The sequence below is a fragment of the Topomyia yanbarensis genome, chromosome 2 (genome assembly GCF_030247195.1).
Source record: "Topomyia yanbarensis strain Yona2022 chromosome 2, ASM3024719v1, whole genome shotgun sequence".
Taxonomy (NCBI): Eukaryota; Metazoa; Arthropoda; class Insecta; order Diptera; family Culicidae; genus Topomyia; species Topomyia yanbarensis.
In genome coordinates, this window is record NC_080671.1 from 324,645,078 (window position 1) to 324,658,152 (window position 13,075).

A 13,075-nucleotide genomic window follows, 5' to 3' on the forward strand; every position below is an offset into this window, starting at 1 on the left:
GACTTTTTGGGACTTTGCCGATTTCGCACCTTTTTTCAGTTCAATATTACCGTGGATGTTTTTTCTTTTTCAAAATTTTAGAACTCGAATAATGATTTATTTTCCGGTATATAGTTGTCATGTGATGTATAATAATAAAATGTAATATATGCATTTAAAAGTTTTTAATGAATATAAACAACGCACACATTTTCGTGATTCATGATTGAGAAAGGCACAATTGCACCGCTAGGTGGATTAAAATAGGTTTTTGGATTGGTCCCACTGTGCGGTGGTGGGCACCTGAGAGAATAAATATTTTGTATTTTACTGATTACTTATTGTACCGTAACTAGCAATATGTTTTTCAAACTTTGAGCTGCTTTTAGAGTACCAATATCCTTATCGCTTGATGATATTAAGGGGAGCCCAGGGCTAGTTGACAATGTATTTTTTTCTCTTTTTGTATTGAACATGTGGACATTGTGCATTTCAAGTAGGTACTGTGTAATACAAATACATTATCCAATGCGTTTTTGTTTCATTACTTTCTATTTGTATACGTTGAAGACGATATTGGGTTTTCGAAAGTAATATGTGAAGTTATTAAAGTTATTTTCGATAGTGCGTGAATAGAACTTTCGGTGTCCGTATATGTATTATACTTAACCACAAATAAAATTTGATTTTTTTCGATAGCGCATGAAAATAAATTTAAGTGTTCGTATGTATTGAAAATTCGTTTTATTTATATTTTTTACATTTCTGTATATAATTCGCTCAAATTTTCAAGATTTTTTCCGAGAACCGGAGGGCCGAGTCTTTTAAACCAATCGACTCAGCTCGACGATTTGGGCAATGTCTGTGTTTGTGTCTGTGTATGTATGTAATATCTTTCACAGCAATGGCTGAACCGATCTTATCCAAACCAATTTCAAATAAAAGGCCTCACACCCAGACAGAACGCTATTAATTTGTTTTTGATTCTGATTTTTTGTTTCCAAGATATGGATGTTTCAATGTCTAAAAAGGCGTGTTTCGCTGTTTTTTGCAATTAACTCTCGAAATTGACAATAAAGATAATCACTTTATATATCTTCAGACAGCTTATACGAATACTTTTCGAACGAGCTATAGTTTGGTGAAAACTATATCAAAAGAGATATTTAACATTAAATACGGATTACGTACTATTACCTAGATTATCTATACGTAAAACCAAAAGCATGCAATCTATTATTAATATCAAAACGACTAATTTTAGGGCATTAGTAGCTTCGGAGCATTTGATGGATGCAATATGCCATTTCGTTTGATATTGTGTTTTCGCAGATTAATCCCCCCATTAATTGAGCTATCCGCATTAATTTTCTTTTAAGTGATTGTATTGAGATGATGTCTTCAACAAATTTATTGCTCTTACTTTATTGAACAACTTTGCTGAAGACACAAAACATCTGTTTTTAATACTTTAAGAGTTAAACATGTTGTTTGCGGATTACCCTTTGTCTCCTTTTTTTCTCATATATGTAGTAATGAATCCTTTAAATAAGACAAATATTTTTCCGATAAAATAGAAAACGATGATATCGGAACATTTTTCGCTTTTTTTCTATCTACTATCGCTAGAAATAACCACCGGTTGATTCCAATTTGTTTGGATGGACCTTGATCAATTTTCAATGCAAAAAAATATTTGCACGAACCTTCTGACAGCTAATTTTCCAACTTTTAACCTTAGGATTGTTCTGGAGTATATCTCGGAAAATGCGAAGCGAAATAAGAAACTCGAAGCAGCGGCGTAGTCAGGAGGAGGTGGAGTATGGTTAAAACCCTCCAACAAAACCAACAATTATTGGATTGAAGAAATTATTGATCCTGAATGATTTGATTTTACACTACAATAATAATTGTCTGATTAATACATTGAGAATCCATTGTTTTAAGCCTCATGAGGATTTTTGGAAAATTGTGGTAATGGGACCCTGATCTTTAACTGATCTATTTGTCGCGATCCCATAGTTGTCCATTCATATCAATATCTACATGAAAACACTCTAATAGAAACTCATCGCGGAGTACTGAAAGTAATCATAATCCTCGAATATTGCTTGCTTTGGAAAGGGTGTAGCGAAGTAGGGTCAATTCATCGAATGGAAAGTGAAATTGGAAAAGGTTGAATGCATGTGAAACATAAAACTGCTCACCGAAACATTGCATATATTTCTCGCTTGTTTTTAAAGGGCCGATAAGCATACTGTCAAAATTCACTTTGAGAGGAAATTCCGGAATATCGTTCGGCGTCGGCGTATGTTAAAAATTACCGGCGGTGGTGGCGTGGTGCGGCGGCGCACATGTCTTTTCGGTAGGCGTACTCGAGAGAAAGAGAGAGAGAGAGAGAGAGTGAGAGAGAGAAAGAGAGAGAGAGCCGTATGCCAAGTCGCCAACGAGTTCTTTAAAAGGTTGACATATGCTCGCAACACTCAACCTTATTTAATTTAAATTACAGTGTCGTAACCAGAAATTTGGTTGGGGGAAGGAGGGTTGATGAAAAAAATTTAATATGAGTTTGATAAATTATTGACAATTCACAAACATGATCAGTTTAATAGATGCCATTCCAGTCTTCAGACAAGTAGAATAAATATGAAGCAGTGTTCAAACATCTATAGGTTATTTACTTGTATAATATGTTAATGAAGTCAATTAATGTAATGTTTTAAAGTGGGATAAATACTCGAAAACTTTTTCAACAGCCAAGATCACACAATTTCGAAATCATTAACTTTGAAGGTTTAACAACTAAGAAGATGCTTTCTAATATAAAACAGCGTATGATTTGATACACAAATTTTAGTGATTAATTCTCCTAAAAGTAAATATGAAGAATTAACTCTTCAAAATTTTAAAAAAAGAGGTACTACATTTCAAAAATAGTAAAAGATTTGGCGCCTTCAGCAAAGTTGTTAATAATGTCATTCTAAACAATTTTATTGAAAATACTCGTACCTTGAATTTTATTTTTATATACTACAGAGAAGATTTATCAAATACGGTAATATCATCAGAATAACTTGTTTTAAAGGTTTTCTTTTACATATGGTCGGTGTTAAGTCAGACGGAAAACATTAAAAAATGAGATAATGATAACACTGGATAAAGAATTTTTTCTGCTACATACGACTTTTGCCAGATGTGAAATATGTAACCATAAACAAGAATTATGGCAAAAAATTATTTCCAATTATAACGTAGAGGATGCAGCGATTCAAACTTTAAACTCGTTTTTCTCGAAATCAATATTTTGCAACTTGGTCCGGTCTGACTTAATACCGACCATATTGTCTACTATATTTCGCTCTGAATATATGGAGTATGCATGTCTACAACAAAGTTATTTGAAATAGCATTTCCGAAAATTTTGCAGAAGACATTAAGTCTCGAGCTAAATTTACCTGAAAAGTAAATCCTATATGATTACTTCTAGGAGGATTAACTGACAAAATTATTTTATCAGAAGATGTGCTGTTTCATATTGTAAAATTTTTCAATGATATTTTACATCGAAATTTGACAGTTTCAAATGAATGTGATCGTGACCGTAACAAAGTTATCATTAATTTATTTTACTTTGCTTGACTACCCAAGCTCCCAACTTAACAATGAGTCCTAGTACCTAGTAGATGAAACGTTATTACGTCATTCAATTCACCACTCAAATATACACCAGTATATTGATTTTTTTATTAACTCCAATCCTACTCAGAAGCTATTCATACGATTGATAATATAACAAACATCAAATGCTCATAAAACCGGTCCTGAACTGCTAGAGGTAAACTGTAACTGTCATTTTTCATCATCTTCCATATACTTTCGGGAATGTTATTCTTGTTATTAATCATATTCAGCTTTTGTCTCAACGTTACACAATCTCAAAAAATACATTTTTGCAAATGTTGAAATATATGCATGTTTTCGGTGAACAACTTTATGTTCAACCTATTCAAATTTCATTTCCCATTCGAAAAATTGTCCCTAATCCATATTTTGCAACATCGCTTCAGAAAAGATCTTATAATAATTCGCGCAGTTATTTTATGTTACATTGATGTAATTTGACAACTATGGGATCTCGACTAAGAGATAAGTTACAAGATCCCCTTCCAAAAAATTTCCAGAAATTCTCAAAATACTTAAAACTATGGGTTCTCAATGTAGTGATTAGACAATATTCTTCAAAAAATATTTTGTGCAATATTTAATTACAGTAGTCAGCATCAATATTTTTGTTCAATCTGATTAATTTTGATTTCTAGGGGGGGGGGGGGGGGGTTAATCCGCAAAATCCCCCGCTAGCTACGCCACTGATCTAAAATATTATAGCTCATGAACCGTAGCAGATCTAGAAATTTATCTTTTTCAGTGAAGTTACTTTAAATTAATAATTAACAGTTTTGTAGGCTATTGAGCAGGTACCTAAAATACTTACCTAATTTTTTTTATTCAAGTTGCTAATAATTGACAAGGCGAAGTACAAATTTCGTGGTATTGAAAGAGAAAGAAACATGATAATATTTTTTAATATTTTTTGGGGTGTTTATGCATTTAAAGATTTTACCACTAATTGATCGCCGGCCTGGTTATACAAATACTAATTTTAATTTCTCAAATTTCGTTTCAAACAATAGGCTTGGAAATATTTTTTTGTTTGTTCAGTATGCATTTGTGAAAATTGAAATGTGGAAATAGATGGATTGTTTTCGGATAATTCAAACGGTATTTGATGCGTTCTCGGATTACAATATACATGCAAATTTACTTCATGTGGACAATGTAAAATGTTAGTCATGACAAGAAAACTGCATTCCGATATATACTGTACACCTACAAACCAAACCTACCCACAATATTGTTCAATCAAGTCCTCGAGAAGATAAGGATGCACACCAGCTCCGAGTCGCTCCACAGGCACACCATTCCTATCAGTCAGGAACATTGTCAAATTGCTATTAATGAATCCTCCACAATTTCCCGGTTTTTTCTGTTTCAGAAATTTGTACAAACCGATGCACTTGGAGCCATTGACCTGTAACAACACAAACAATGATTGCAGCAATTAAAGTTAATTGCTCACAAGCGCATTCATGAATCCTTCGAGTGTCATCACGCACGCAGCAACATCGCGCTAAATACAGTCATAATAGAAGCCGTGAGAACCACCGCCTAACATTTCCCGCCTGCCCAATTCGAGCAAGGTTTCAATAACGCGGTATCCTTTTTGAAACGACTAGTACACACATGACACACCTCATCCGACTATGTTTAGGCTTACTTCAATCTCAGCAAAAACGTCTCCCACTAGAAGTTCGCTCTTCTTTTCAAAGAAGTTTAAAATTTCGCTAGTCGATTCCTTGGCACCGAATTGGAAACTTGGAAATAGGAGGATGTTTAGACCTGCCGGAGAAAAGATCACCAGATAAGAATGCCAACATTACGTGCACTGAATTCGAACGTATAGCAAACCTGACTTAGTATTGCTGTGAAACTTTTTGTAAAGGGGTGCAAGCATTGAGAACACTTTTTCGCATGCCGGATCCCTCGTGGAAAAGTTGACTATCAGACACACGGTTCCTTTGTACACGTCCAAGCTCACATCGTTCCCGTTGAGGTCGGTTGCAGTAAAGTCATAAATTGTCTTGGCTGCCGTCACATCCATCTTTGGTTAGTTGGTTAACTCTGTGAAAAAATAACCTATCATAACAGTCATATAATATATGCGCGACTAATTTCAATGATTTTACAGGGACCTCGGACCACAATACACCACCGGTATCCCAGACGGGTTTGGGTCGTTCTCGTGAGTAAATAAATGTAATAAATGTATGATGCAGTTGCATATTACTGATATTTATCAGAAAAAAACGACGTTAAGGGTAAAAAAGATGTCTCGGACGCTAGGCGTTTACTATTGCTGCTCTAGCGTTACTCATTTCATGCACAACTTTTTTAAATAGGCCCATAAGGCCCATAATCGCAAAGGGCGCCAAGCTTAGGAGGACGCTGAAATTGCGATCTATTTTATAAAATAAATGAAGATAAAATCATGTTAGGAGTGCCATTCCCAAATACATAGGAGAACATGGGGTGACTTGACTAGGTTTTCAGTGTTCATGATTTTTGCAGAATTTTTAATTTATTTTTTGCAAAAGTTATAAAAGTTTTTCTGTGAACCCACTGCGGTGATATTTGACCAAGGCCTGGGGAGACTTGAAAAATCAGCACAAAAAATAAACACGTAAAACATACTGTAATCCTTTTTTCCATATTGTCGAGATTCTTAGGTAGCAGTAAAAAATATAAAAGGGTTGCGTTTCATAAATTTTGATTTTTAAAATTTATTTCCTTTTAAGGATTATTTATATTGCTTATATTGCATGTTACACGCTACAAAATTAGCCATATTCCTGCTAACTTTGATTACAACACTAAGGCAAAACTCATAACGAAATTCATAAGATTTATCTTATCATGAATAGAAAAGTAACAAAACTATGTTTTCATAAGATTAATATGAAAAACACACGACTTTTATGATTACCTTAACATTTTATAAGTTATTGCATATGCCAGTCGTACGAATTTCATACGAGCATCTTATGATTCTCATAAACATAAGAGAAATGTATAATAATCAACGAATCTTGCACTAAGTTGAATCTCTGGTTGAAATGACACATGAGACTTTTGGAGTTCCTAGAAGCGTTGGAAATGCCTTGTTTTATCTCAAATTATCAATACTTTGTGTCAAAGCTTCCGCTAACTTATATATTTGGCGGCCTCCCATGAGAAAAATTTGAATATTTACAACTAATCTCATCTGCCTACAGCTTGAAAGTAGTTAAAGTTGTCTCCATATGGAGTGGCATATGTGAGTGGCGTAGCTCTTTTTAGTATTTCTGTAAAAGAGTACTAAGAGTATTTTTAAAGGAATGCTTCACATTCCTCGGACGCATTTTGGACGCGGGGCATGGTTATATGGGTTCTTCTGCCAAAGGTTACCTGACACGAATTTTGAGAGGACAGTGCGATTACCATTCAAAATCTTTGCTCACTGGCGATAGATCCAAACAAGACAAACTCGAATGGGTAACTACACCGTCGATCTCAACTTTGTGAGCTAGCATGTAGACGTGGCAGTCCTTCATAGAAGGCTTTTAGCCAGTAACGTTATTTACTTGGTTTAAACAGAATATCACAATTCTAACCTTATCTGGGCAAAATTTTGAGATTTCTGTCACAGCTGAATATTTTTACAAAAATTCCTTCAAAAGCTTTGGCGGTTTTTTTTTTGATCCGAAGAAAATAAGATATGTCTCGACCGAGATGGTCGGATAATATCAGGGACATAACGGAATGTCGCAATGGCACTTGAACAGGTGATTAGAATGTAATGATATTCACCGTAATGAACTATTCACAAGGAAAACCGTCTTATAATGGCATGAAATATCGAGATCTGTTGTAATCTCATGGAATATTTTTTTTTAATAAAAATGCGACTTGAATTTGGAAATGCAGCTTATTGCATGTCTTACATATGCATGAAGCGTTAAAATCTGGTGATAATTCGATATATTTTTTTTAAATTCAAAAGTACCAGAGAACGTTCACAAAAATTATGAGATGACACTAGATCGGGGTGACACTAGATCTTGACGTTTCATGACCATCTAAGCCATTTTGCATCCAAACTACAAATTCGATTTCGAGTTAGAAAAATCTCTTATGAAAAATTTCTAACCCTATGTGCGGGGTCGGGACTCGGTGCGCTGCGCTGCGTACAAGCCAATCGAATTACCAACTACGCTATGCCCACCCCCACATTTATTATTCATACTACAAAGTTTCACATAAGTTTTCACAAATCGGTTGACAGATTTCTACGTTATAGTGCACTACCGTAAAAATGAGTAGCTGTTCGGAAATCAGCTGCAACAAGACTTTAATCTCACTACTATCGTTTATCGCGGGTGAATACGTACTAAAAACTACAAGGGGCAGCCCTATGGGGTTGCACGAACTGTAGACGTAGGACTATACTACTTAATGTAAAATATTTATTTTCTTAGTACTTAGTGTGTGGGAAAAAACACCCGGACCGGTGAAGAAAAATCAAATTTTAGACAATATAATCACATCTCATGTATAGAACAAGCTTTCTAGTTGCTCTCAAACAGATCCTAAAAGTTCAAACACCCATGGATAACCCCAAGTTCGTAGATGTGTTTCGATGCCGCAGGATTGTAAAATGGTTAATATTACGTCATGAAAACTCAATTCTTCCGTGACAATTTTTTTGCCTGCAAAATGCCCTGTGTGTATGCAAAGCTCATGATTTGTTGGGATATTAGCATTGATCGGAAAATGCTTTCCAACGCTGCGCATTGCATACATACAGGACATTTTGCAGGCCACCAGAAGCTGTTCATTTTACCACCGCCACATGTTCATTTTACCCACTCGCTATAAACATGTCTCATTTTTGGACATGTTTAGAAATCAAGAATCATGTTTGAAAAAATGTGTTTATGACGAAGTATTTTTACCAGATTTGTACAAAATGTGTCTAACAAGAAACATAAAGTGATTGTAATATCTCATTCACTTATTAGTTAGAAAATAATGACTTTGCTTAACGTGTTCATTTTACCGCCAGTTCCCCTACCTACCCTACATTCGCCCCAAACATTGAACCCAAGCGTACAATGCAAAATGAGTCAACGCTGATTTGTTCCAAAAAACAGCCCTGCGTTATGCAACACTTTGTGCAGGTTGATTATACCAGTTGCAAGTGGGGCCAAATTCACCAAGTTCCGTAAAATTCCTTTTGATTTACAGAATTGATAAAATTGCTTAGATGAGCTAAACTAATTAATCAAATCCTATTTTAAAAACTGCCCTTGCGTTTAAACCAAAATGGAAAGCTTATTACTACCACTAAATTACTTAATTTCAAGCGCAAATAGCAAATACATGTGCTAGTTAAACCAAAAATTTACTGGCAACATTACAGCGGAATTTAGGAAGCAGTTGGAGCGGTCGCCTGTTGGACGACACAGAGTAGCGTCCCTCCACAGCCAGCGTAACGGACTTCTAGCTCAGCTAGAGTCCGTTCTTTAAATAGTCGATGATGACGTCATTCATAGAAGCGTTGCGCGCTAGATACACCACACCGTCGTACAGGGCTTGGGAAGCGCTGTGTTCTGTGTGTAAATGCGCGATATTTTGACAAGGTTGTATATTATTTAATTTTTTAATGCTATGATATCAAAAATCTTTGGGTTTATCTATTGGAATCTATTCTTAGAAGTATTTCGGGGCGATTTGTGCAAAAAATTTGAAAATTTATCGTGAGATGGCTGAATTATATGCGTTTAAAATTGGACTACTTTTCGTTACATACCATTTTTGTAGAATTTGCAGAGTGCACCCCCATATCGAAAACAAAGACGTAGTCCTACGTCAAAAATTCGCCGCGCGTGTTTTTATGAATCTAATGTCGCTATTGCGAACCAGCCCGTGTATCAGGTTAATAATTCTTTATATTTCTCTTCAATGCTCGTTATTATCGCTCATATACATGTATTTTACATATCATCCGATACGTAAAATAGGAAATACTTTCCTTGATTTATAACATCTCGCACTATCACAACTCTTTGTCTGTATAACGTGTTATCACTCGGAAGTGAAGCCAAAAAAGCAACTCCCGTATTTTCTGGGGATGATACAGGAGTCCTTGTGTACGTTATCTGAAAAATCTTATCAGATTACCTTTGTTTGGGTTCCCTCTCATTGTTCTATCCCGGGCAATGAAAAGGCCGACTCATTAGCAAAGGCGGGCGCATTAAATGGTGACATATACGAAAGACCAATCTGCTTCAACGAATTTTTTAGTATTTGTCGTCAGAGGACGCTCAACAGTTGGCAAACCTCGTGGAGCAACGGGGAACTTGGACGATGGCTACATTCGATTATCCCAAAGGTATCAACGAAGCCTTGGTTCGGGGGGATGGATGTGGGTCGGGATTTTATTCGCGTAATGTCCCGACTTATGTCCAATCACTACACCATGGATGCGCATTTGCGGCGTATTGGGCTTGCGGAGAGTAGTCTGTGCGCTTGTGACGAGGGCTATCACGACATCGAACACGTTGTCTGGGTATGCGCCGGGTATTGTGACGCCAGGTCTCAGTTAAAGGAATCCCTTCGGGCCCGAGGTAGACCACCCAATGTCCCAGTCCGAGATATGCTGGCAACTCGTGATTTCCCCTATATGTCCCTTATTTATACCTTCATAAAAACGATAAATATCCCAATTTAGCCCCTCTCTTTTATTTCTCGTTTTTAGAGTTTCCTCCTGCCTTGTGGAACCGATCAGCTCCAGAGTGCCACTATGTAACCGCCGTCGCCCTTACCACTACTCCTGCATAGAAGGAAACTGAAGCGAGAGCGACTCGAGTTCCGATGAGTTTTGAAGGATTCCCCGCGTGTCCGAAGAATACCATCCGCCAATCCGGTACTCGACGACTTACTAGACTGAGGCGCAAATTTGTTTCGCTGATTCCCCTTCCCCCCCCCCCCCCCCCCGTTCGAGCGAAAGTTGCAAGTTTTGCTCTTCTTTCCCTGTCTCTCCCCTGTCCTTGATACAACTGCTGCTACACTGATGCGGAAATAAGCCACCCTCTGAATATCTTGACCAAGCATAAGTTTTAGTTAAAAAATTCAAATTAGTATTCTGTATTCCTAGTTTTAAGATAGCTATAATTTTTACTCTTTATTGAAACTCTTGTCCTCCATCTTGTAAATAGAATTGAATCCCTAGTTTTAAGATTTCTGTGAAGTTTCTCATAAATATTTGTTCCCCCTTTTGTGTACTAAACTATATTGTTAGTTTTAAGATAACCGTAAAATATTTCGTAAAATACTATTACTCCCCCTCTTGTATATCAAAGTGAATCCCTTGTTTTAAATTTTTTCATAAAAAAATCTTTTGGCCCTCTCTTGTATATTGAATCTTATTTCTAGTCTTAAGATAGCTGTAAACTTTTTTTTTTCCTTTGTAAAAAAAATATTTCAACATTGTAACCTCCTAGTTTTAAGATATCCAAAATGTAAAAACATAAGTATTTGGCACCGCCAAGCTAACGCATTTGTGCCTATCAAATAAACGAAATGAATAAAAAAAAAATCACTCGGTAGTTTTCAACCGAATAAGTATATCGTAGAGGAGGAATAGCAAAATCTGTCTAAATACTGTTGCAATAAATAGTGACTCCATTACGCAGATAAGATTAGCTTTTCTGGGCAATATTCCCACGATCGGCCGTTCAAATTGCTTTTGATTAGAAAACATGATGCTTTCGGTAGCCGGCTACCCAGAGTTAAAAAAGAACCGAAAAACTAAACAAGATCTTCTCTTTTTCGAGTGATCATGTACTCGAAGATTTACTAAACAACCACCTAATAAACTATGCTTTACAGGTCGCATCGCTTGCTTGGAGCGATTCCTTGGCCTTATACCCTTCCAAACTACCAACTCCGCGATACCTATGGAAGAGCCTGATAAATCGCCCGTCCTTCCGTTAAGTAGGTGGAGCATCAACACTTCCCGTCTACTTTATCGTTCCCCGTGGACGATGGAGATGGGGGCGGCTGACAATGATGGCTATCATGATGTTGAGATTTTAATATGGGTAGGATTGGTATGAATTCCTACTTACCACTTCCTTAGCAACGCTTATTAGATAATCAGCAGTCGAACATGATGAAGTCAGTGTGCAATCCGCCAAAATCATTGTCACAACGCAACGCTCGTGGACAAAAAGTCTTCGTTTTTGACCCCCTCCTCCCCCTCTGTGGACAAGCGTGGGCAATTTCTGTATCCCTACCCCCTCCATACGATGTCCACGCGGCCTTAAAAAATCGGGTAATCCCATGAAAATGAGTTTTCAGGAAATTTTCCAATGTGTCAGACTATTTTGATGCAGAAGGACCTAAAGAAAATGGTTTAAGCTTCAAACATAGAATGTCACAGACTTCTTTAGTCTTTTGTGAAATTTCTATGGAAATATCTCATTTTTGAACGACTTATGATCTTGTATTTACGTTTTAAAGATTCATCATAATAACACAAAATAGAAGTAACCTATGGATTCTTAAATTGGTTCGTAGTTTCAACCACAAGCTTTCAAATCCAAAGCTAGTGGGATTTGACCAAGCTACAGAAAATTGAACCAGTAATTCAGACACATTTTTTTTTCTCGGATTTTGTTTTAGTGTGACTTCCTATGATTTTTTGATTATAGCTGTCATCAACGATTTCAATTTTCACAGATGCATACATATTCACATACTATGCTGTTATAAGCACATTGAATATTTCAAAATGATTAAAAAATTGAAGATAAGCGTTCATACCAATGACGCTACAAATTTGTTTTGTTTTCTTATAAAAGACAAAAATATACTGAAAAGTCCACGTGGACATTTCCCATACCGCCACCCGTGACAAGCGTGGGCTTACTCGTGACCTCTACCCTCCCCTAAAATGTCCACGTGGTATATGGATCCCCTTTTCATTTTACAGTTCGAAATTTAGTGAAAATCAAATAGGAATAACTTAGGTCAAAATAGGAATAGGAATAACTGCACAGTGGCTCAAAACAGCGTTTTGAGTACTTTATTCATTGGAGTTAAAACTGCCCACATTAGCGATTTTACGTAGGGAGAACTGGGCTAATTCGGACCTAGTAAGGGTTTATGAGCTATAGAACTGGTAAGTATCAACCGATTCACAAATAAATATTCTTTACTGATCACTGATTTTCACAAAATTTTGTATTGTGAAATAAAAAGTTCTCTTCGATATATAAAACTTTGTAGTAAATATACAATAAAAAGTAAAAGCTTGTTTTTCGGCTTAGACGTTTTTCAAAAAAAATCACTCCGAAACAACATTCGCCCCTAGCGCACACACACGAAAACTGGGAACCGCACAATTGTGAGATAGAACAGAGTTACAAAACAGCCA

At 36.3% G+C, this 13,075-nt stretch overlaps 1 protein-coding gene across 5 annotated transcripts in view; it reads right to left on the reverse strand.

Annotated features, from left to right (window-relative positions):
• Window positions 1-4,806: 4,806 nt before the first annotated feature.
• Window positions 4,807-13,075, reverse strand: part of LOC131683792 (glutathione peroxidase-like) — a 29,001-nt gene continuing 20,732 nt past the window's right edge. For 4 of the 5 annotated variants that reach the window (XM_058966101.1, XM_058966102.1, XM_058966099.1 and 1 more), the window contains exons 2-4: window positions 5,506-5,718; window positions 5,315-5,436; window positions 4,807-5,068 (exon numbers count right to left, since the gene is read on the reverse strand). In XM_058966101.1, coding sequence (XP_058822084.1) covers window positions 4,880-5,068; window positions 5,315-5,436; window positions 5,506-5,698 — 504 coding nt within the window. In that variant the 5' untranslated portion in view covers window positions 5,699-5,718 and the 3' untranslated portion in view covers window positions 4,807-4,879. Of the gene's footprint in view, window positions 5,069-5,314; window positions 5,437-5,505; window positions 5,734-13,075 lie in introns of all 5 variants that reach the window. The other variant, XM_058966100.1, reaches the window with a different exon arrangement.